The sequence below is a fragment of the Melospiza georgiana genome, chromosome 6 (assembly GCF_028018845.1).
Source record: "Melospiza georgiana isolate bMelGeo1 chromosome 6, bMelGeo1.pri, whole genome shotgun sequence".
Lineage (NCBI taxonomy): Eukaryota > Metazoa > Chordata > Aves > Passeriformes > Passerellidae > Melospiza > Melospiza georgiana.
In genome coordinates this window covers 27992610-28017909 of record NC_080435.1, presented here as the reverse complement: position 1 = coordinate 28017909, position 25300 = coordinate 27992610, and the positions used below count along the sequence as shown (strand labels likewise).

Below are 25300 nucleotides of genomic sequence, written 5' to 3'. Positions count from 1 at the left end.
CTTACCAGTAAAACAGTCTCACAACCATGAGTTTGGCAGCTTTTTCATTAGCAAAGCACAAAATGGCTGTCTCTTGTTACAAGGTCTTTTAAGACTAAACTATCCAATTAAGAACTGACACCTAGATTATTTTCCCTTTTTACCCAATAACTAATCCTAAAGAGCTGCAATGGGGACTTTTCTGCCCAATTACAAAAAGCCACCCAAACCCATGAAGAAGAAGAAGCATGAAGAAGAAACCCAGGATGACACCCTGTGCCCTCCATCTTGCTTCCATCCACAATATACCAAAAATCCCAAAACCTCAATTTCTCACCAAGTGATACACCTACACTTCTCTCTGTAATCTATTTCACACTTTTGTGGATTCTAGTCTGTCTTGAAGTCTAGGAAACTTTCTCCATGAATAAGTGTCAAAGTCAGTGCTCCCCTGGGGGTCAGCACACCCCAGAAATATTCTCGGCGCCCTGGCTTTCCGCAAACTGCGAGCAAAATAATAAAAAAAAATTAAAAACCATGCTGCCCTGTGTGTTTTAGGTTGAAATCCTGGAGCAGTCGAGTAACCTGACTGTGGGTTACTATGTCACACAAGGCAGGCTGGTTTTCACGCCGGCTGCCGTCGCCGAGAAGCTGCTGGCCTACGGCCTGGCCAACGCCACGGCTGACATGAAGCAGCACGTGCCACACCTGCAGGCCCTGGTGGCCCTGGCCCTGCCCTGGCAGCCCCTGCCCGCCTACCACTTCCAGCTGAAGACAGGTGAGTGAGGGAAACCTGCCTGGGCTGGGTGTGTGCCCGTGGTGCCCTCTCTGGGCAGGGGGGTGGCAGCAGGACAGGCTCTGCTGTGGGGTCAGGCGTCCTGTGGGCACCCCTGGGCTTGGCTCTGCTGCCAGAGCACTGCTGTGAGGGTGATGCCTTAGGGTATTAGCTTTTGTATTTTTTGTATATTTTTAACCCTGCAATTCCTTAGTGTACAACTCTGAACTCCATACAGAGTGTTAGCTACTGTTCTCCCAGTTTGGTCAGGCAAAACAATTCCTGTCCAGGCCTGGGAATCAGGGACACCCCTGTGCTCGGCTCTGCTGCTAGGGAGCTGCTGTGAGGGTGATGCCTTAGGGTTTAGCTTTTGTATTTTTTGTATATTTGTAACCCTGCAATTCTTTAGTGTGTAACTCTATATAAAGTGTTAGCTACCTCCCAGTTTGGTTGGGCAAAACAATTCCTCTCAGGCCTGGGAATCAGGGACATCCCTGTGGGCACCGCCGAGCTTGGCTCTGCTGCCAGGGCTGTGGATGCTGCTGTGAGGGTGATGCCTTAGGGTATTAGCTTTTATATTTTTCATATATTTGTGACCCTGTAATTCTTTAGTGTGTAACTCTAAACTCTATATAGAGTGTTGCTACTGTTCTCCCAGATTGGTCAGGCAGAACAATTCCTCTCCAGGCCTGGGAATCAAGGACACCTCACTGTCTCAGACCCCAAGAGTGAGTTGGGGGCAGCAAACTTGGGGTAAATGGTTTCATTACCTGAAGCTGTAATTGGAAGATTAACCCCCAATATGCAAATGGACAAAACTTACAAAAGTATGAAACCCAAGACTTGTCATCCATGTTTTTGGGTGTAGCCCCTGAGGTGGGCTTTGTCTGCCTGAAATGTACCTGAAGGCCCTTCAATTTTTTTCCCTTAATTTTGTCTGGTTTTCGGTAGTCCCAAAAAAGCATCAAGGGAATATGGCAGTGCAGAGTAATTGTGGGGCACTGTAAGATTAGAAGAGGGCAGAGTGCTCTGAAATGATATCTTAAATGATAAAAAAATATTTCCTACATGTGTGCTTACAATATTTGTATACACATACTAACGACAGTTACAAGTACATTTTTCCTAGAGTGAAAATAAACCAGAATGAGAATCAATATTATGATTGATTATATTTTGCAGGACCAGATGACCTGCAAGATTTAAGATTATAACTTGTTTTTAGAATGACTTTGATTATTGCCTGGCTCTGAGCTAGTATATGCACAGTGAAGAGGCCTTACCATCTTATATATCATTGCTGAAGCAATCTCCATTTGTTTGTGGAGAGTATCAGCTCTAATAATGCAATTTAATTCTTACATTTTGTCTTAATTAAGGCTAATTTAGTGCAGTTCCTGAAGTGGCATAATCTTCACCTGCTTAATGTGTAAATTGATCATTTTGTTCTTGGTGCTGCAACGAGAATACTTTGTCCAAATGCTAATGCCTTCCTTTTTTCCAGAGCTGCAGTTTGTGGGTCAAACAGACAACATTCAGTCGTGCAAATTTGTTCAGACCATGGAGCAGCGGCTCCAGAGAGCATTCCAGGATGCTGAAAGAAAGGTCTTAAACACCAGCAACAACTTAACTGTTCAGGTACAGTGTTGTGTACTTTGCTTGTTGCCAATCCCTCCTGGTTATTCTTTGCCAGGTGTATGTTTTATTCCAGCACAGTGCCTTTGCTAACCACTGTGGAAGGAAGTTTGTTTTCATCTGCAATAAGATCGTTTATGCATTGCAGGAAAACTTACAGATGCATGATTTATAGAAGGCTTTTCATGAATTGGAGTTTTACTGCTTGCACTTCAGCCATATAAATGAAATTCCAACTATAAAAACACAGTCTTCCAAATTTATGTTTTTACTGAACATGTTATTCTGACACATTAGTTGCTTTCAGTGAAGCTATTCAGGTATGGAAATGGTGCTAGGCACAGTTGTTTTTGAGATCTGAAGTAATGGAATAGATTTCTTTCTCGTGGTATGCACTTCAGTTTCATACTCATGGGCACAAATTCACTACAAATTTTTACACACCTTTATATGTATAGTGGGCCAACACTCCTACATTCTATGCCACACTTTGGAACTAGAGAAATGATCTTCTGGGCAATATTATGATATCTTTTTGATTTTTGATAAAACTCTGTGTATGGATTGTGCTCCTCAGAAGGAGAAAATTTTGCTGTCAGGGCTCTGCTAATTATTTTTGTGCTGTTTCTTGTGAGCTCGAGCTCAAAGTGGTGGAGCTCAGAGAGGCAGCAAAGCACAGGGCAAGAGAGGGCCTGCCAGGGATTATCAAGTTTCTCAGGGGAACTTCATGGTGCCTGATTTGCTTGTGGTGGAAGTAGTTTTATGAAGATCTCAAAAAGCACCTAAGCAATTTTGGAAAGAGTCCTAGGAGAAGGTAGTGGCTGTTTTTGTGGATATTGCCAATTTAAGGAGAGATAGGAGAGAGGTCCTGGAGGCAACATATAGGCTGGGAAGTAAGAGGCTCAAGGGTGTGATCTTCATGATACATTTTTTTGAAGTTATTCCAGTATCATGCTAAAGACTAAGTCCATGCAACAAAATACTCTATGAGAGTTTTAGATTAATTGAAAACTGGGGAACAGTTCTGGAGCAGACAGAGCCAGTTCAGAAAAGGTATTGCTGCCTTAGGAGAGTAGAGGGAAGGGAGGGAAGGTGGATAAAAGGCATAAAGCATCTTCCATGCAAGGAGAAATTAAATTTGCCATGGCTTTCCAGCCAGTAGTGAATCAGGAGTTGCCACTTGGAGTTTCCCATAACAGAACTACTCAAATTTAAATAAAAAGAAGCATCCTTTCACACAATCTGTATAAAGATGTCCAGATGTAACTGGAGGAAAAAAAAGGAAATTACAAAAAACATTTGGCCAAAGATATAGAATAAAAAGTTATCAACCCTTTTTAAACCCAGGCATATGATTTATGGCTCTGACACAGCTATGGGATAATCTTACCATGTTGAGAGCCATTTATTTCTCTTGTCCTGTGCTAATTCTCCAACCCTCTGCTCCAGCCATTTGTAGGTGGACATTGGCTAGGCAGACTTTTGGTCTGACCTTGGGCTCTTCTGATGCTTCTTTTTGTATCATGGTTTCTTCTTTTTGTATCATGGTTTTTCTTTTAACTTGGTGATCCAAACCATAAAAATGGGGCATTTAAATAACATTTATGAATGCTGTCAGGCCTACCTATCAGTAGCCAAATAGCCCCACCCCTCTTGCCCTTGGGCATAAGTTTTTCAAGAAAACATGTGGGTTTTGTTCCTGGTGTTGGAGAATCTCATCCAGTACTTGCTGAATGGAATTGGTCCTCAAAACATAGTAATCAGATTGGGGCTCAGCAAGAGACTGGCACTGAGCTAGAGTGGGGAGGAGCACAGAGATCCATATGATGTTAGGAACACAAAGATATGATATCCCTTAATTTCATATGAAAAATGTGTGGGTCTATAAACCAGCAGTAAGAAGGCAGCAAAGACAGCAAGATAAACAGCACAATTTGTCTGCATCAAGCACTGAATGGTTTTTCTGATAAGCCTCCTCTCCCTCATCCCACATTCCCTGGTAAAAACAGGGGAAAACATTTTCAGTCCTGGCTGCACCTTTTCTGCCTGCTGCTGTCCTCCAGGAACCCTGCAAGTGCTAAAGCAGGGATTAAAGTATCACACAAGTCAAGTTGGATGACATGTAGCTAATCCATTCTTCAGGTTAACATTTCCACATTTCCCCAGTTTCTTTGCATTGCCTTGGTGGTTTGTGTTTTTTTTTTTTTTTTTTTTTTTTTTTTTTTTTAATAATGAGCTGAACCACAGCAACACATTATGTTTTGCCTCTGTTTCAGATTTTGAACACCTCCAATGTCTCCCAAGCTGTCACTCTGTTTTATGTAGTGAAAAATCAAAGCACAACTCTAAATGGCACTATTTCCAGCAACCTTCTTAATCAGCTGTCAGCTGAGCTGGTGGGTTTCTACCTCACCTACCCACCTCTCACCATTGCTGAATGTAAGTATGTGCTTCCCACCATCAAGATTAGCCAGCACCAGAATTTGGCTTTGTTGTCAAGCTCAGGGATTGTAGGTAGCTTTTTCAGTTAACTTTTTAAACTGTATTTTGTTACAAAAGAAAGGGGGGGAGGGAGAATTAGATTATTTTTTTCCCCCGGGTTCAGTGTTTATTTTGGCTTTTAGCAACACTAAAAAAGCAAAGGAAAAAACATCTGTCATTAACAAAAAAATTTCCTGTGCTAGGTTACAAACAAAATAAAATTGTAGTTTTGTGAAAAGCAAAGCACAAAAGGTCCCAAAGTCTTCATTTCAGGAGTGCTTAGCACAGCACTGAATGAGCTTTAGCTTCAGCAAAGCCCTTTGCTTCAGAGGATTCCTCAGCCCTGGTGGTTGCTCCAGGGCTGGGATCAGGCTGTGACTGTGTAGTTGGGTAGTGGGGTGAGCTCCACCTGTGCTTCTATTTTAAAAAGCTGTTGGTACATTTGCTGAGACCTGCATCCTCAGTTTACCTGTGGTCTGAGCACTTTGGCATCAATGGTTTTCCTGAGTTCCAGTTCCTATGAAGGCTCTGAGGTTCAAAGAGCTGGAGACAATTGTGTGGGCAGCCCGTGTGTGCATGTGCTCTTTGACTGCCTGCTAATTTCTTTAAAATGATTAAAGGGACAAGATGCTTGATTATGGGGAGTTCTGTTTAATCTGCTTGTTAATGTGATGTGTGATATTAAGCTTGCTGCAGATTCTGTATTTTCTGGGAGTGAGAAGAGACATGTTGGCTACATGCAGAAGCACACTGTTGGAAAGTGAGCACTGAGGAAAACACAAATTACCTTTTTTTTTTTGTTCAATCCATTTTTTTTGCAAACAGCCCAACAGCAGGGAAATTACATGGTGCAGTTCACCAGTGACTTGCAGGTTGAGCTTTCTGTGGGATAAGTGGTCTCTTTGCTGTGAGACAGTCAGGAATCACAGCTAGCTTAGGTGGCTGTGCAAATCTTTGGGAAAGGAGGTTTGGAGGTCCTTCTTGAGGCGTTACCTATCAAATTACAATATTTGGAAACAAATAGGTGAAACTGCCCTGTAAGTTCTTGCACTGTGTTGGTACACTTCTGAATCTGAGTTTGCATCACAGGGTAAGAGACACATACCATCTTCTAAAACCCTAAACTCTAAGTTTTTCACCACATGATATTGCACACTTCCAGTCAAACTACACACCCATAATCCCAGTTCTATCATTTGAATTTGGAAGCCTTCTCCACAGCCTCAGGTCAAATACAGTGATCTCCTGGGGGTCAGAGTCTGTCCGCACAGTAAGTCTAAAATTCTCAGCATCCAGAGTTCTGACAGTGGGCTTGTGTTTTCATAAAGTCTTTCCACAGGCGAGGGGAGGCAGAGGGAGGGAGGCTGTTGGTAAAGGATGTGGTCATGGACCTAGAAGGGATGTCCCCCATTCCTCAATAGAGAGGCTCCTTTTTGATGGCTGGTGTGCTGGACGTGTCTTCATGGGCCATCCAGGAGCTTTCAGGAGGAAGTTTTGAAGTTTTGGTGCTGGCTGTGCTCAGTTCAAGTGTTTGGCCTCCAAAATAGGCCTGTTGCATAGGAGGAGGACTGTGGTGCTTCTCAGGCAATACAAACACATGCTTGGTAGTCAGGAACTGTGCAAGCCGTTCGTCACACAGCAAGTCTTATGTGGTACTGCAGTTGTCTGCTGATCCCCACACATGATGAACAGACCTGATGAAGTCTTTAGCTAGTGTTTCTTTACCAACTAATGGCCTATATTTCATTTTGGATCTCTTGGTTTTATTCCCAGTGTAGCAGCTGCACTGCAAACTCATGAACTTAATGCACGCGCGGTGTTTACGGCTCCAGACTGAGAGTGTGTCTGGAAAATGTTCCCTTTGAAGAGTGTTTGATGCTTATTCATGTGGCAGTGTAGTTGTCTCAGTTTATCAAACAAATATTGAGGTTGTTCTCCAAGCATATTATTTCCCAGTAGGCTCCTCCAGAGCCTTTGCAGTCTGTCCTGGAAATGCACAGCTCAGGGCACGCTGTGAAGTCCTCCTCAAAAGCAGCTACTGTGTGTAATCAAATCCCTTACAATGTTTACTATTCTGAGCCACTTTGGGGTTTAAAAATCAAGGTGACTCAGTAGCAGCCTATCAACGTGCAGAGCATGGTTGTTTTCTGAATTAAGTTCCTGGTATTCATCAATTGAACAAACGCTGAGCTGTGGAATGAATTAGCAGCATATTGAGCTTTACAGCCTCGTGCACTTTGGAGATGAAGGAGCTAACAAAAGGCATCACAACAGCAAATACCAGTTTCTCACAGATGCAGATACATATGGTTGTAATACCTTAAGTGGTGCACAGTGAGAGAGCACCACACTCCAAGGTGTGCTCACAGTTTTGTTAGTCTTGTTTGCAGTCCATGTGGAGTCTGACCCTGGTATATTTTCATGTTATTTTAGGCTGCAACTATATTCTGGGCTACATAAGGATCAATCACAGAATCATCATGGAATCTCATCTGGTTTTCTGCAGGGCAGAAAGCAGCAGAGATGAATACAACACCTATTACCCGTCTTTCTTGGTTCTGGGCATTCCTGGGCTTCATCCCAGACTCTGTCCCAGCCGTATTTTGGCAACAGGAGATATATGTTCTACTTTGTATGGCAGGGCTTCTTTTGTTTACACTTGGTGTTCTTTGTCAGACAGAAAAGAAATTGTAACCCTGAAAATTATGCTCTAGATCTCCTCTTGGGCCATAGTTCAATTTTGTTTACTGTTGTCAGGGTAGCCAGTTTTGGGATGCATAATGTGTAGGATGTTGGAATATTATGACAAAATTTAATCTTCTATTTTTAAAGCTTTGGAGTATCCAAACCTTGATGTCTCGGAATCAACTAGAGACTACTGGGTGATAACAGGTACTTTCTAATGTCCTTCCCTCCTCCAGGCACTCCAGGTAATAATTTTTAGTGCTCATTTATATCAACACAGCAGTGCAGTAATTTTACACAGAATAAGTGGCTGCCCACTGAACCTGCCTTCAGCTGGGCAGGTGCACTTACAGTCACTCTGTGGCATAAGTGATAGATCATCTTGAGCAGTGACATCTCCAGCAAGCAACACCCAGCTCAGAATTTACAGCACTTTGGTTGAAACAGTTCCGAGAGCAGCATTATTTTCCAAGAGTTTTGAGACACAAACAGACCATTTATTTATTTATTTATTTATTTATTTAATATCCTGGGACATGGATTTAAATCTGAAATCAAAAAGGACACAGAGACATAACCCAGCAGCAGAGGTGAGGCGTTACACCAAGGAACTTTGTTATGATTTGCTGTCTATCTGTGTGTAGAGATTTTTTGCATCTTTCACTTGAAGCTCTTAGGCTTCAAACCACTTCTTTTATCAAGTTATTTCACAGGTGCCACCTTCTCATGCACAATCATTTTGACTTCAGAAATGATAACTGGGCAAGAAAGAGACCCTTTCCCTCAGACATCTTTGAGTGATACCAAAGCCTTTCTAGCTGGTGTGTCTGTACCTGGAATTGTTTAATGCTCAGGAGAGCAAGAGCAAAGGGCTCTGACATGAAATAGGCTTGGTACCAGTTCCATCTTTTCATAAATTTAAAATAAAACATAAGTTTATGCAGAGATGATGATCTTCTGAAGGGAGTGGTGCAGCTCTTCCCAGTATGGAACCTGTGAACCTGATACTCCATTTCTTGCCTCTGTGCACTTGCTGTGATGGATTATTATTGATATTACAATAGAAACTCTGTTTTCAAAAAGATCCTGTTGGTCCCAGAAGACTTTTTTGAAATAATGCTAAAAAAACCCATACATATGTATGAAATGAATCTGCATGTTATATGACTTTTTGAACTTTAGAATCCAGTGTCTTTTAAATCTTGCATTGATTTATATTTCAGATGCCTTCATTTATACTTCAGAAATGTTTATTGAGGTTTCAGTGCTTTTAGACAGGATATCTTGTTTGTGACTGTACAAAATGGAAACTTCAGAGCTCAAATCCTCAGGATAGAAACTAGTTAACAGGAGCATCTGACAGTAAGCATAAATCTAGCAGCTCTTAAATAGGCTTGAACCTAATTTTTACATTGAAGATCAGAGTAGTAAATTGAAGGCCTAGAAATGGTGTTTTGCTATTATCTGAGATGAGCTGTGCAGGGGCTGAAACAGAAGTGTATTATATCCTCACAGGGAATTACTGAGAGGGGATAACAATGTCCAGGTGTTTCATTTCCAAGTTAGTCTGCACCTCCCTGTCCCAAACTGTCCCACAGACCACGTGTTACTTCTCCTGTGGGTGCATGAAATGCTGATCTGTGTTTTTTCTGTGTTCCCACAGTGATCCAAGGGGTGGATATTGCTTTGCTGGGGCTCAACAACCAGAGCTTTGCCAGGCTGATGGAGCAGCGCTTGGCCCCACTGTTCATGATGTCCCACCAGCAGGGAAGGCGCTTCAGACGTGCCACCACCGTGGGCAGCTACACTGTGCAGGTGCTCAGTGTGTGGAAGAAACGTGCTTGGCTTGCATCTGTCCTGCTTCAGTTCCTGTAAAAGACATGCCTAACTCAATTTCTAGGCTGAAATTTCCTGTATTTCTCATGGGTATCAATGCAGAATGCCTGACACTGCTGATGGTGCCTTTTTTTGCAGCCAGCCATGTTGGCATGCCTGTCATCCTCCAGAAATCATCATTAGTTAATCAGTGTTCATAAATATTTTCTCTCTGGTTGCTATGAGGATTGGTACAAAGTACATATTTTAGCGTATTCAGCATAATGAAGAGTTCCAAGTTCTTTCTTCTTGTTAAAAGTTTCCTAGGTAACTCAAAGCTAGAATTTCTTTTTTTTTTCTCTTTTTGTTGGAAAAAAAATGTAAGAGGCAGCCTTTATTTATACAGGGTTAGTCATCAAATCATGTGGCCCCAGATCATGCTATGAAGTAGAGACTTGAGACTGAGTAATTTATTAATCATCTTTCTCTTATTTACAGCATTTTTCATTCAGTATTTTGAACTGATCATGTTTTGTTTTCTCACCATTAAGCCAAATGATGCTGTGGGCAATTAAAAGATTTCTTCTTCAATCTTCAAAAATTAGTTATTTAAAAAAAATAATTAAATTGTTTTCCAAGAATTGTTTATTGTAAGGTATAAACCCAAGTAATTGCATTTCCCATTTGCCCACACAATTCTTTTTGTTGTTCCACTGAAAGAATTTAAAAGAAGGAACACATTTTACTTGCCAGAAGTGTGAACCTTTGTAAAATTTTTGTCCATAGCATAATGGAGAAGAATCATAAAACTCCTTTTTCTTCTCATCATTAGAAATATCTGACATTTTCTCCACTCTCAGAAAAGGTAGATGTACAATGGAAAAATTCTGCCAGTGTTCTGCAGAATAAAATGGGAAAAGCATGATTCCTTTGTTATCAACCTGGGACAAAAAAATAAGTATAGAAGGAAAATGGGAGGCTGTTTTTCAACTGCAATATGCCAATAAAGTAGAGTTTTCAGTATTAGAACAGATTATAAGAATTCCCCCTTTACAGAGGACTGTAATGTCTAAAAATTTGATCCTTTCCTCTTTGCTGCATGCTTTTCTTAGTGTAGGGTTTTACCTTAGGATTATGATTAATTTTTTTTTCAAGAAGAATTTTAGTTGTTTTTCTGACTGACTGATTTAGTAGCCTGGGCTCTGAAGGGGAGAAACTCTGATCCTATGAGGATATTTGCATGGAGCTTATGCTTGTGGGCGGTCTTGAAGGTGCTCCCTGTGGACACTGCCTCCAAATAGCTTCTGGCAAGATTTGCAGTGGTGTAACACAAACACAGTTTATTTCTCTTTCTCTCCTCAATTTATTTATTTTATTTCCCTTAAAGATGGTCAAAATTCAGCGTATTCCAGGACCCAAGGAGCCGGCTGAACTGACATATTACACTTTATACAACGGGAAGCCTTTGCTGGGCACTGCAGCTGCCAAAATTCTGAGTACAGTTGACTCGCAGAGGATGGCCTTGACCCTGGGCTATGTCATCCAAGTTCAAGCTGATCGTAAGAGTCCTTTCAAAAATTCCATACTTAACCATTGCTTTATTCCATGAACTGAGCACTATGGAAAGCCACAATTAATTCTGATGCTGACAAAACCATGACAGCACACACTAATGATGACTGGGGCAAAGTTGCTGTTCATGTAACTTGGCCAAAAAATGTAAAATGTGGTGGCTGTTAAGATGTCCCTTATTTTTGACTTCATCAAAATAGTATAGATTCTTTCTATCTCAAAGGGATTATTATTTCCTTGAATAACAATTTTCACCAAGAAAACTACATGGTTGTTAAAAATATTTAGATACAAATCAGAAAAGTGAAGTAGAAAAGAGCTACTTGTGCATATGGGCAGTTTTCAGATTCAAGATAGGATAGTATCATTCAGAAAAATGTGGTCAAAAATTACTCCATTCTTGAAAAGTAAAGTGTTTTCAAATTTCTTTCAAAACCTTCATCAGTTACTGAGTGATTGTGGACACAGGTTTCTTTAAATGGTTTTTTAGATATTCCTATATACTTGTCATAGTCATAAACCTGTGGTGAAGCTTGGAGTGTTTTTTTCATGCAGCTAACATAATGTGTAATGCTGACACAGGTTTCTTTAAATTTTTTTTTTTAGATATTCCTATAGATTTTTTTTAGATATTCCTATAGATATTAGATGGTTTTTAGATATTCCTATATACTTGTCATAGTCATAAACCTGTGGTGAAGCTTGGAGTGTTTTTTCATGCAGTTAACATAATGTATAATTATGCTTCATGCAATGTATAAACCCATGCCTTTTGCTAACTGGATTTCTCCACCTTACCAAAGTATTTCTTAAGAATCAAGGAATCAAAATTATGTAGTAGACTTCTGCACTGGATCTCCTTACTGGTGAAACAGAACATAAAATTGTCCCTGGTGCAATTATATCTGCCTGGAGGAGTGGTGGTACTAAAATAATTACATAAAATTGTGACAGGAAAAGAAGAGACCACTATAATAAGTAATTCGTGTATCATCCATAAACATAGGATTGAGTAAGAAGACTGAAATATGATACAATTTCCACAGAATGCACCATGTACTGTATCTGATATTTGATCTGATCATGGTCTGCTTCTGACTTTAATTCAGCTGAACCCAAGGATCTCCATTCCATAAATTCCAGCATTTACATTCCAAGTAATTTTGTTTTCCATGAGAATATTTCTTTAATGCATTCTTTACTATAGAAGAGATAGATATGGCAGTTTCCTAGCTCTTTGTGCAATGATGTGATTTATATTTATGTGGGGGTTTAGGCAATTATGGAAGCTACTGCTCATCATCTAACTTTGTATTTCCATGGTCTGATAAGGCAGCCTCATTCATCTGTAGATTTTCATACCAGCCACGTATGCATAGAACACTGTAAAAATAGAATAGACAGCAACTGAAATTGTGACCTGAGGTACGTGAGATTCTGCAGGTAGAATATTTGAAATGTAGGAAGTAATTCCATCTTTATACCTTATTATGGAAAAAACACAATTTCTTTCCTTTTGGACATGGTTATTTGTAGTCTGCATTGCCGCATAAAATACTTTGTGTGGATTTCATTTTTGCTCATTATAATTTCTGTTCTAGCAGAATGAAAAGTTCTGTCCCAAAATACTGTGAGAAAAGACATGTACCCTCGGGAGCTCATAGCTGGATTAAATGAGACAGACGAATAATAACACAAAAAATGGATGTTCCTGTGTTATAAGCCAGAGACTGAGTTACAACAGAATGAAAGGCTTGTTTCAAATTCCGCTGAAGTCTTACTGAGTTCAATGAACCATGGGTTGACTTTAGGTCACATTGGGTTCTGGTAACTGAATTAAAGATGTAAATTAGGACTCCTAAATGACTATCCTATTAGCCATAAGGTCATCATTTCCTCTGCATCCCTTAGAAGGCATAAGTATAATTTTTCAACCATTGTTTGCTGCTTCCACAGCAGCAGACTATAATTAAAGTTTCTGTTATTTGTTAAAATTCAGATTCTGTTTCCTTCCCCACAGCCCTCTCATCCCCAAACTAAATGTCAAAGTCAATAATTAAGAATTCTGCAAGTCTGTTGAAAAGTAAACCTTGAAAGTTTCCAACCTGGCCTTTTTGCAGTCTTGTGCTCAAGCTCTGAGCCTAATGGTGCTGTTCCTACATCCCCCCAAAAACTTCACTGGCTTTGCAAAACACTGCAAATCTACAAAGAGAACAGGCTCAGGCTCCAGCCAGGCTTTCAGCTGGAGAACTGTAAAGTTCCCAGTGCCTGCTGCAGAAGAAGCTGGTTTATATTTGAAGTCTGATCCTGAGAGATGCTGAGTGCCCCCGACAGCTCATAAGCTCAATGACATTTGAAAGTGCCGGTCCCCCAGGAAATGGGATCGGCTGCTTTGTGCTGGTGTTCTCACAATTGCCTGCCCACACCAGCAACCAGTGCCACAGCAAAATAAACAGGGATAGCATGGGGAAGTCCACTAAATATTCCACTACAGCAAAGTTCAGCACCATAAAGTGGTTGTCTGATTGTTTTTCCAGAACAAAATGAAATGAGAGAACTGGGAATGTGTCACAGGAGGATGTGTGAACAAGTTGAAGGTTCATAACTAAGAGAGATTATTCTGATGAAATGGAGTCTAAAATGTTTTTGCCTTGCTGCATTTCAGAAATGTACCCTTTTCCTGATGCCATCATTAATATGTCTGCAAGTAGCTCTTTTCAGCCTCATTATTTCTAGTCCTTCAGAAATAATGAATTCTTCTTGACCTTAACTATGATAAATTATTTCTAGAGCACAAGAGAAGCATCTTCTTATTGCCTTATTGATATTGATAGTAACTATTCCATCTAGTTTCATTGTTTTTTAAAAAGCTCTGCCAGTTTGCTCCTGTTGAGCCAGTCAGTCTTTGACACCGTGTATGGACTTCACGTGTGTTCTTTTAACACACATGCTATGCTACTTTGCTCTAAGCTGGCCTTGTGTTTGAAAAATAGTTAAGGATGCATTATTTGCAGCTTTTATTTGTTTGTTTATTGTGTGAGTGAATCATTGGAGTGATATCTCAGATGGGATCTATCTTGACTTTGGAGTGGATGTCTGCTTTTGCATATAACCAGGTAACATAAAAATAAGAAAAGAGAGTCTAGGGATTTGTAAATTCAACAAATCAAATCAAATTCAAATTCAACAAAAAGTGTTGCTGATTTTCCCCTTTTTATTCTTATTAAAGTAATAAAAGAGGTATTCCCTTGTACAGAAAGCTAGATTACTTAGCAGTACTTCTTATACTAATTTCTACATGGAGGCAGTTGAAGGCTGGAAGCAGCAGGAGCCTTTCCCAGTCAAGTCACCACTGGTGGTTTGCCTTTTTCTGCAGCTGTGGTGAAGAACCCCCCAAACAACCTGTGGATCATTGCAGCCGTGCTGGCTCCCATCGCGGTGGTCACCGTCATCATCATCATCATCACCGCGGTGCTCTGCAGGAAGAACAAGAACGACTTCAAACCAGACACCATGATGAACCTGCCTCAGAGAGCCAAGGTCAGTGACCCAGCCCCACATCCAAAGGTCCATTTGCCTGCTGAGGCTGTGGCTCTTGGATAGACGCAGTTGAAGGATGTTTGGAACTGAAAGGATTGGTACTCACAGCCTGGATCGGCACATCTCCTGTAGGATCTGTATGTAGCCTGAGCTGTTCCTGCCTGCTGAAGGTGGGAATGTCTGAAGTTTGGTAGCAATTCAGATCTGGCCCTAACCAAAGTTCTCCTCCCAAATTGCTGGAAGGTCCCCTTCCAGAACATTTCCCCTTTCTGATTCCCCCATAAAATCCAGAATAGACATTCTTTGACTTTTTTTTCTCCTACTGCTATTTTTCTTTTAGGTGTTTTGGACTTTCTAATTTATGTATATTGCTGGTCAGGTTCAAGGAATTATGGTTTTCTTAAAGTTACTAATCCATATCAATTACAATATTTTCTTTTCCCAAATCAAATGCACTTCCAGTTTGATCCTCTGATAGGAAAAAAAAAAAGTCACACAATACTCTTTTATCTCCATAGTGAAAAAGTCTGCCCTCTCAATGTTGGTATTAAATGGCTCTTGATCAGGTCCAACCAAAGATAGGAGTTTTTAGCCTATGAGGCTCTGTATAAGTCAGGCTGTTCCTTTGCCCTTTTAGCTGGCTTTGCTCTTCTCTGCTGGCATGGGATTGAGATGATGAATTTTTTCTTTGGTTTCTTAATGCTACAGACAGCAGGATTATTGAGATTTCAGCTCTGTTGCTTCTGCTGAAAAATGTAGATTGGAAGGAGAGTTGAAGGAAGGCATGAGGCATTTGACAGCTCTTTTCTCCTTATCTTAGGTTCGTTGCAGATGGGTGCAGCTGGTGCCAGTTGGAAACCAGACATTTGTATCAAAAATGATTCAGAAAAGACATTTCCATTTTGGTTCCAGTGTGCTCATCTGTTTATCCACTATTAGCCATCCAGTTTTAAGACTAGATCTGCAAAAGTGTAACACACAATATCACAAACACAGACAGGAATTAATATCACTGCAGTGCTATTAGATGCCCCATTGAAGCCCCTAAAAATGCAAATTATGCTTTATTAGGGGTTGTTGCCAATGCTATGCACCATTTGATTGGTTTTATATGTAATCTTGGTCCCAGCTAAAGGGAAAAAAAAAATGAGGTAAACCTTGTATGTTGTTTTGAACTGCCCATCAATATGGGATGCTTACCAGCTGAAGAAAGTTGCTATGTAAAAAAAACCAAAACAACCTACTGCTGGTTGAAATTATAGCACAGGAAAAACTTGAAAGTATTTTCATATTTTAATCCATTGTTTTCATTCCAAAAAGAAATACAAAATTGGATTTTTACTGTTCCTCAGATTTAATCAGGCTGTAAGATACACACTCAGGTTGAAGCCTGTTCAGGCTGGTTACATTTGCATCAGCCTTCAAAGCATCAGATGGGAGCTGGATCTGCAGTTGCTGGAATGAAACAATTGGTGCTGAGCTCCCAGCACCCACACCACAGTCCTTTTCCTGCAGGTTTGTTTTCCAGCTTTCTCTGCAGGTTTGTTCTCATTGCAGCTGGAGTGCAGAAGGTTCCCTTCCACAGAGCATTTCCCCTTTCCGGTTTATTTTGAGACTCCATAAAATTTAATTTAATTCATTATCTGAAAAGTGGTGCATTTCTAAATGAAAACTAAATTGCTTTCCATTTAGTTTCACAATGATGCCGCCATCAGAAAGGTTCTGCCAGGTCTAGTTTAGAGTTTATGCTGGTATATGGACTGTGGAAGATGAATCCTGCAGTGGGACTGGGAATGGACTGGTTTGGTCATTCCTAATTTCAGCATCTTTAATTAAAATAAGGCTAAGAAACATATTTTGAGAAGATAAGGAAAGAAGGTAATTTTGAAAAGAAGATTTTTAGTTTTATTTTTAATTCCAATGTTAGGGCTAGTGATAATTGCTTGAACTGTAATTGCCATATTTCATGCAGTTTGGGATTACAAATGAACACATACTCATGTCACATTTAAAACGAGTCTGTTGTATTTCATGGCTGAGCAAAGTGCCCGAGACTGCTGATTAATGCTGACTCTGCTCGAAGTGGAGTCACCGTGGAGTGATTTGTAGTTTAAGCAGCCGCTTTGGTATTTTGCCTCCCTGCATCCGAGGTGGGCTGTAGAATGCCCGGAGCACTTTTGTGACCCCTTTTGAGCAGCCAGCAAGGATCCCATGTGCCACCTGCCTGCTGGGATGCCAGGTGCGTGTGCTGGCTCCAGCAGCCCAGCTCCAAGGGGACGGGCAGGGCAGAGCTGCTCGGTGCTGCAGTCCTGCGGGAGGGACGGAGGGCGGGCGGGAGGCTGCGGGTCCTGCCGGAGCGCAGCTGCCACATCCCCGCGTCCTGCGGCGGGACAGCGCCCAGGGGAACCACGCATCCACCATCAAACACCGTGTGCGGCAGCGGGAGGGCACCGGGGCACGGAGCAGAGCGGCAGGGCTGCTGCCGGAGCCTGGCGATGAAGGCGTGACTTCTGTGTCGTGGCACACTGAAGGGTAAAGAAATGAAGTTTGCAGAATGAGCTCTCGTACGCAGCGTAGTTTGTAGGAGCTCTCCTGGGAATTGTGGTGCTGTTGTGAATTGCCTCAGCAGTTAGGGACATCTGGATGCAGCTGCAGGGAAAAGGAAGATTGGAAAATACCATTTTTTCCAATTTTCTCTCTAGATGTAAGATGAAAGAAGTATAAATTCAAATTGGTGAAATTCTGATGGGATTTTATTTTAATGTTTTTATTTCAACGCTGTTTTTATCTTAAGGAACTGTTTTTCCTTTGAGGTTTTGGATGAATGTTAACTTTTGCCTTCCTTACTTTCTAATTCACAGCATGCTTTTTTAAAGTCTAGAATCTCATTTGTCCCCTCAACTAATTTTTTTTTTTGGACCATGAAAGAATAAGTTGGCAGGTAAGGAGAGATAAGATCTGTAGTCTAAGACCCACAAGCAAAAGCAAGTGCTGCCTGCCTTGGGAAAACAAGCCTTATCAGTTTGATAAAGGGCACAGAAAAAAAAGTCAGACTGTACCTGAGTATACCAACAGAGGGGAGGGCCTGATTCTTTTTCCCTTTCCCTTTCCCTTTCCTTCTATTTATTTCTCTCCCTTTTCTCTCCCTTTTCTCTCCTTTCTATTTTCTCTCTTTCTTTATTTCTCTCTTCCTTCTTCCCTCCTTCCCTCCTTCCCTTTTTTCCTTTTTTTCCTTTTTTCCTTTTTTCCTTTTTTCCTTTTTTCCTTCCTTTTTTCCTCCCTCCCTCCCTCCCTCCCTCCCTCCCTCCCTCCCTCCCTCCCTCCCTCCCTCCCTCCCTCCCTCTATTTTTTTTAACATTTTTAGAGTCTTTTTCACAATCATTACAAGGAAAAAGAGTCCCAGAAACAACTGTATTCAGTCTGCCCTTTGCCAGGCAATGTAATCTAGTGGTGTCTCTCTCTCCATTTATTATTTCAAAAGCAATATTAGAATCTCAGTCCTTCAGTCTTTGTCAGTATTTTGGATGTATTGGACATCTACATTTGCAGTGCTTCAGCTGTGCCTGGTCTTGATTTAGCCTTGCCAGTTCCCTCCAGGGGTGGCAGAACCATCTGCTCCTGTGGGCTTTTACAGAGCAGGGATCCAAGAACAAATTTTATTTAATGCAATATGTCTGCTGATGAGGATGACTTTCTCAGCTCTCCTTTTGTTGCAGTTTGTTACTGGACATGGTGGTAAGTAGAACTCTGATGATTAAAATAATCCTTCATTTTCTTCCTGTGGGCAGATCTGAGCTGGGACACTGAGGAATTCTTCAGTAATTCTCATGTCCTGCAGATTCTGGTTTGGTTTGTTTTTTGTTTGGAGAGGTGATTTTTTTGTTTGTTTTTGTTTTTTTTTTAATTAAGAGATTAAGTTGAAATTATTTGACTCTTTCAAATAACTGATTTAATCACCTCTTCTCTCTTGTTACCTTTTTTCAGAATATCTAGGGGTGTCTTAACTGTCTTAATATTTTTAATGAGGTTGAAAAGCAATATTTTAATTAACAATATTATTATGTAGGATGTTGTGCAGAATTTCTTCCTAACTGTTCTTAACACAGCTGCTGCTTCCCTTCCTTCATTTGCTGGTGGCTGTTTTGTGATACCCTGCTTGCCATGGACGGGTGATGGTGAATTAGCATTTCTCTGATATATTGCAAGTTCCATGGGGGTGATTTGTGGAGTTGACTGCTGTCCCTTATCAGCATTAGCCTGCTCTTTAATGCATTGAAGCTTCTTATCAGAGGAATGCTGAAGGATGGAAACACATAAGGAACCATTAGCCTCAGTCTGAGCAGGAGCTTGGGAATGCCATGCAGGTCCACACAAAGAAAAAGCATTTTTTATGTTTCAAAAAGTGAAAAACAGCACCATTATTTTCAGACTGAGATCACCTGTGAAATGTATCAGAATTTAGAGCTGCAGCCCAGATTTACTAAGGGACACAACAAGAGCAAATGCTTTTCAGAGCTTGTCCTTCTTCTGTGCCAACAGCGCTTTTTTTCCTCATGCTTATTTTCTTTTGGAACTAAAATATTCAATGATGACATGGCAGGAACATGGAGAAGTCATGAACTAATTCCAAAGTATGTGTGAGGTTTAAAACCTGCACTTTCTCAGCTTTGAAGTGTTTTGTGGTCCTTTCTTAGCATTTTGTCAATTGTCTTTTTACTTCAGGAAGAGCAACCTTCCCATTTTTGGTAAGTTAGTTTTATTTAGTGTAACAAGAACACGTTTTCTGGAGGTGGTTATGAATTTCTTTGAGTAATTTACTTTTCAGATTTTTTTTCCCCCAAAGATAATGCAGGTTGGTTTTGTTGTTGTTGGGTTTTTTTTCTTTTTTATTTTTTTTTCCCATTCTCTTTTCCTTCCAGCTGAAAATGCAGTTTGGAAAGTCATGTTTTGTCTAAATGTTTAATTTTTCCATTGAGAGAATCCACCTTTCCTTGGCTGCTTTGCCCAGAAGGCATGTGTTAGTTCTGCTGGGCAGGAACTGCCTTGCTGCAAGGCTCTGGTGAAATGCCACTTCCCAAGAGAAACAAGTGAAGTCAGTAATATCCTTCCCAGTAGGCAACTGGCAAGCCAGGGGAAATCTAATTTTACTGATCTGAAAAAGATTACTTTCTGGAAAATGTTGCCCATTAAACTTTCTGATGTGTGCCTTTTTTACTTTGGCTTGACTGGGAATAAATTACTCCCACCCTCTTTGGAAGCACAAGGGTTTTGTCAAAGAAAGTTTTCTGTAGGGTTTTATTTTTTTTACTCCCAATTTTTTCTTCCACATCCTTGTTCTCCCACTGTCTGTCAAAGTAATTTCTGGGGGTGTTACAGCAGGGTAAGAAAGGTTAGCCAAGGTCAATTTTATACTAACTAATCATGTTTAAAATGTGTGGAATGGAGATCTCATGAGAAAATTGGTTTCCTGTTGGGTATTCACATTGTATCTATGTATTTTAACCTGTCACTTATGTAATTAAACAAGTTAAGGAGTAGTGAAAAATTTTACATTGAATTTGAAAATTTCTATTAAATCTAATACACGCCAGAAATTTCTGTTATTTCTCCTGTTTTTTGCAGCCAGTCCAAGGCTTTGACTATGCCAAGCAACACTTGGGCCAGCAGGGAGCAGAGGATGAGGTTTTACCTGTGACTCAGGAGACTGTCATCCTTCCACTTCCAGTCAGAGATGCTCCTGCCTCCCAGGAGAGGGAAACAACCCAGGATGGGAGTACCATCAAAACTGCCAAATCCAACGAAACAAGGAAAAGGTATGGGCTGGCAGCTGCTGCTTTTCCACACAGGGGTTAAAGAGGATATGTGCTGCTGGTTGCTGAAAGGTTTGGCACTCAGTGTAATCTAGTTTCCCTCCATGATGTATCCTTGGCATGATGCTGGTCTGTGCTGGGTAACGTTGCTGCAAAATTTGAGATAAAACCAAGTGAAGTCTTACTGAGGAGGTGAAGTGGCTTTTGTGTGCATGTTGGTGCTCCATAAAGATGAGCCCAAATGTCACATGTAACGTGAGCACTGGTAATAACTTCTCAAGCAACAAAAAGACAGGTCCTCAGCCACTGTAAATTCCTGTCACTCCACTGGCAGGCTCTGCCACTTCAGAATTGAACCCAATGCCTTCACCAGCAGAGGGGGAAACCCCAAATATCCACTAAATGTGGAAGACTTCTAGATCCAAAGCATCTACAGCAGGACCAAACTTTAGAAGTGTAAGAATAGACTAGATGATGTCAGTGTCTAGGGTGAAGTGTCCCAGGTTTGCACTCTCTTCATATGAAGCCTCTAGGCTTGTAGGATCATGGATTCAAGATCCCCAGGGAGCTATATGGCTCCTCTTCTCTGCTGCAGGGTCCAACAGCCCCCCTAACTCAACTTTATCTACCTTATTTTAAAGTCTTCCACTGGTGGGATGATCACAACCTCCTCCAGCAATCTGTTCTCTCCTGCCTTTCCTGTTAGGAAGTTTTACCTCATGTCTGTCCTCACCCATCAACAGAATAGCTGAATATTCCTTGTCTTGGTCCTTGCAGGCGAGGAAAACAGATTATCCTTTTATCCCAGCTGTTTTGCATGCTTTGAAGCCAGTTTTTCCTTGATCCACTCTCCTTGGCATTAAATGAGAGTGGAGCTGAGGATGGATACTGAAGGGAAGAGAGGAAAACAAACCTGTTAGACAAACAGCCTGAATAGAGGTAACTGTTGTTGTGTGGCTCACAGGCATTCCAGGGGCCTGGCCTCTTGAAGGGATTTGATAACATACAAGAAAAGCAGCTGACTAATGCAGAGAAATTCTAGAGAAAACCAAGCCTTCCTAACTGAGTCATCTCATCTTGTCTGATATTTCCCCCTCTGGAATAATGGGAAATCTTGGAATACTCAGCACAGTGTTGCTGCACGCTGTGTCAGGGACATGCTGGAAGGGGAAGGTGTCAGCCAGCATGGTGTGGGGCGGGAGGATAGCAGGGGTGGGTAGATAATCCCCAGTGGCCATCAGCTGAGGTTTTCCTTGCAGAAAAACAGACAGAAGGATCCTGGTTTATCATATTCCATTGGCTGGGCAGTGAATCACCTGGAATGTGGGAAGGGCTGTCTGCAGGGTGTACCAGCAGAGAGGAGGGAGCCAGCTGCAATTGGATGGAAACTGTTATTCTGTCATTTAATGCCAGTGAGGCGCTGTTCAGGCTCCAAGTCACTGCAATATGAGGGTTAGGTCTATGTGAACCAAACAGCACCTGTCCTTTCCAAAGCCTTCCATCCACTGAAGAAATGACAACTGGAAGATGACTGTGACACCCTCAGCGGTTGCTGGTGCTGGGCAGGTCAAGTCTTTGCAGGAATTGTACTTTAAAATGTTTTGAAACCTCTCCAAAGCCATGTGTAAATACACACACACACACACACAAAAAAAGTAAATCAGCCCTGTTAATTAATCCTCTACCCAAAGTGATTAAACACTTCACTCAGTCCTTTGAGTGAGTGCAGAAATCCCCCACTTAATCTGCACCATTTTAAACAAATGCTGATAAGCAAACTCGATCCAAGAAAGTTATTCTCATAACAAAATGTGCTGAACCTTGGTGCCCTTCTAAGCAAATAACTAAGAGTTAATTTTCCCTCCTTCAGGGTGATTACTGGAGTAAGTAAGAACATGTAGAATTTCAGGTTTTTTTGATTCCCAGGAGCTGTGTCTGGAAATGGAATTTAATGGTTGCTGAAGATGAAGAAATCTTTCTTGCCCTTTATGTATTTGCTCTTTCATTCAGGGTACTTTATAGCCTGGAAATGTCAATTCAAACCAGACAGCCATGAAGTGGCTGGTAACTGATCAAAGTATCTTTGCTATCACCACTGAAAGAAACTTCTCAGTTAATAATATGAGGACCACTTAAAAAGGATGAATATTTGGATTAGTGTCACCACAGAAATCATTGTGCAAGCTATCCATGTTCGCTTCTTTTCTGTGCTCCCAAGTTGAGCAGATTTTCTTCAGGTGTTGGTCTGTCCCTGGATGGATCTTTTATACTGGGCTGGGATTATCCATTTAGCAGTGACAGACAGGTTTATAGGGAGGAATCTTGCTTCTCAAGAATACTTATTTTTAATAGAATTTCCAAAGGAAACCCTCAGGCTGGACTGAGTGGGGTTGCATGCTGAATTCTCCTGGAGTCCTGTAGCTGGAAAGAGCCAGTCTCAAATTATACATATTTCCACTTAAGCAATTCTTGGGGATTCCCTTTCGAAGATAGCCTTTCTTATATTTGTCCCTTGCTCTTCTGACCACAGTGAATGCTTTCTACTTACACCGGGTAGGGTGGCCAGACCTGGAGGTAAATGAATGTTTCAAGCTGATGATACAGTATTGGCAGTGATTTACAGGATGGTTTTGACATTTGTTTTGTTTTAGTACGGTTTTCTGGTTATAAAACCATTGTGACAGCAATAGAATTTGATTTGATTCTTTTCCTCTGTAAATGGAAGCCTCTGTGCCTAGGCCCATTTATTTTCCTCTAGTGTAACCTCTTCACATCACCCTGTCACTGCCCATGACAACCCAGTGGTACATTGCAGATTTGTGAATAACTACACAGGTCCTGTGGAGTGTTTTCATTCCCTTTGTGGCAGTTTCACATGTAAAAACAAAGTGACTGTGTCTGGGGGCTGACTAGCACTAAATGTGCTATTATCTACTAGTGGTCTGCTTTTGTCAACTTGTGCATTAGGATTTGAGTGACTTGTACACCCCAAAAAGCAGAGGAGTTGTGGTGGGAGCTCACTCACTTGCTGCTCATTTCTGTCCCTGCTCCTTGCTGGGACTGGATGCTCAGTGGTTCTGCCCTGCCCTCACTCCTCATCCTGGGCAGGGACCAGTTTCAGGACAAGGATGTGCAATGGCGGATTAAAACAAGCATTTTCTTAGGGGTTTCAGCCAATGAGGGCGCTGGTTAAACCAGGGTATGTGCCAAAAGGAGAAATTTCTTATTGTGTGTGCATACGTGCAGAGTGAGTGTTCTTTGCATTGTGGCTGACAACAGCTGACTGTAAATGCAGGCTGAATAACAAAGGAATCGATTTAGCCATGCATCCTAAAACAAAGGTCCACTTTATTTTGTCTGGGTTAACGACCCTGAATTGACAACGGGACTTTTTGTCCTCGGTGGTGGCACTTTTATCATTGTGGGGCTTATGCACGAGGAGCATTCCAAGGCACCAAGATGCCCATCAGCCCTGAACTAATTGGGAAAGTCGTGCTCCCCTCCCATCACTGCGCTCCTACCTTTACCGTGTTGCCGTGTGCTGTTTCTATTCTGTCTCCTTTCGGTACCAAATCAGAGTTGAAAACTCAGTGATGCAAACCGCGCGAGTGAAATAACCTTGAAACGAGGTTGAGGAGGGAGAACTCACGTCCTGCCTTGTTGCTATGGTTTCTTGCAGCCGCTCCCCGAGCCAGAACGGCTCCATCCTCAGCAATGGATCGGGAAAGCCCAGCTCCGGCCGGAGCTCCCTGCAGAAAGTGATGGCACCGCAGAAAGCGGCAAAAGACGAGGGCAGGAAAAGGAACGGTGAGAAGGGTTCGTTGTGCTCACCCCCACTGCCACATCCACGCAGGCACCAGCTGGAAACAATGTCTTGTACCCTCAGCAATCCCTGGGCATTCTGTGTGTGGCTCATATGTTGGGTTTTCTCCTTCCCCTTTACTGCTTTAACTGTTTCTCCAGATCCCATGAAACATCGTGGTACTTGCTCTTCGCAAGTTTTCTTGCTTTTTGTTTATTCCCCCCCCCCCCCGCCTTTTATTTCCTTGGAATACCAGTAAACTAATGAAGACATGATGCTTCCTAGTAGGGTTTACACCTTTTTTTTTTGTTTTGTAGTTCCCCAAGATATTAATTTTCTCTGCTACTCCTGCTAAGCTGGCCCAGATCTGATGAAGATGAATTAATTAGATAGAAATTAATTTGAGAAAGTGTGAAACATCCAGTGCTTTGTCTTTCCTCACATCCATGGCCCACCTGTTTGTCATTAACATTTACTGGCAGCTTTTCCTGAATGCACCTGGGATGTCACACTGGATGTTTCTTACAAGACCTTAGTTGATGGTGGTGACCTTGTGCCTCGAGAGGGATCAGTGATGATCCATGATGGATGAGAGAAGTACCCAATCCTGTTTCTTTCTTGTTTTTCTTCTCTTTGCTTATTTTTCCTGAGTTATACCATTGTTCCCATAGTTATGTTTTCCTTACGAATAGAAAATTGGCTAACAGGTCCTAAGTTTCAAAGGGGTTAATTATTTTGTCACAGTATGAAACGTGGCTTGTTTTACAAGACAACAACATTTGTGTTTCCCAGAATTAAAAGCTGTAATTTATGATGTCTTTTTTCTTACCCACCCAGGAAAGCCAATATTCAAACCAATGCTAAGTGCTGCTTACATGGGTAGACAAAATATTTCAGTTAAAGTATTTTGTGTTTTGTTAGGTTTTACATCTTCAAAGAAAATTGGTAAGAACTCAGTTTTATTTGTTTGTTTTAAAGAATTGACTAGCAACTAACATCCTTTCTTCTGATCTGGGCTGTAGTGCATTTCTAGAACATACACATGCTACCTAAATAAACCTCTGAATGTAATGGAAGGAAATAGTGACCCTTCATTTTAAATCTTAACTTCATTAAAATTTAGGAGCAAAAACTTAGGAGAAAAAAATTTAGGAGAAACCTGTGCATGAGACACCACATCTGCCCTCCTGGTAGAGACTTCAGCTG

General features: G+C 41.3%; 1 protein-coding gene across 1 annotated transcript in view; it reads left to right on the top strand.

Moving 5' to 3' along the window:
- The window catches only part of KIAA1549L (KIAA1549 like), a 133759-nt gene that overhangs the window by 64677 nt on the left and 43782 nt on the right, over positions 1–25300 (top strand). Inside the window, exons 5-13 of the mRNA XM_058026707.1 lie at positions 538–757; positions 2259–2392; positions 4666–4828; positions 7703–7762; positions 9219–9370; positions 10758–10929; positions 14319–14482; positions 20105–20295; positions 23972–24099. Of these exons, the coding sequence (XP_057882690.1) occupies positions 538–757; positions 2259–2392; positions 4666–4828; positions 7703–7762; positions 9219–9370; positions 10758–10929; positions 14319–14482; positions 20105–20295; positions 23972–24099 (1384 nt within the window). The remainder of the gene's footprint in view (positions 1–537; positions 758–2258; positions 2393–4665; positions 4829–7702; positions 7763–9218; positions 9371–10757; positions 10930–14318; positions 14483–20104; positions 20296–23971; positions 24100–25300) is intronic.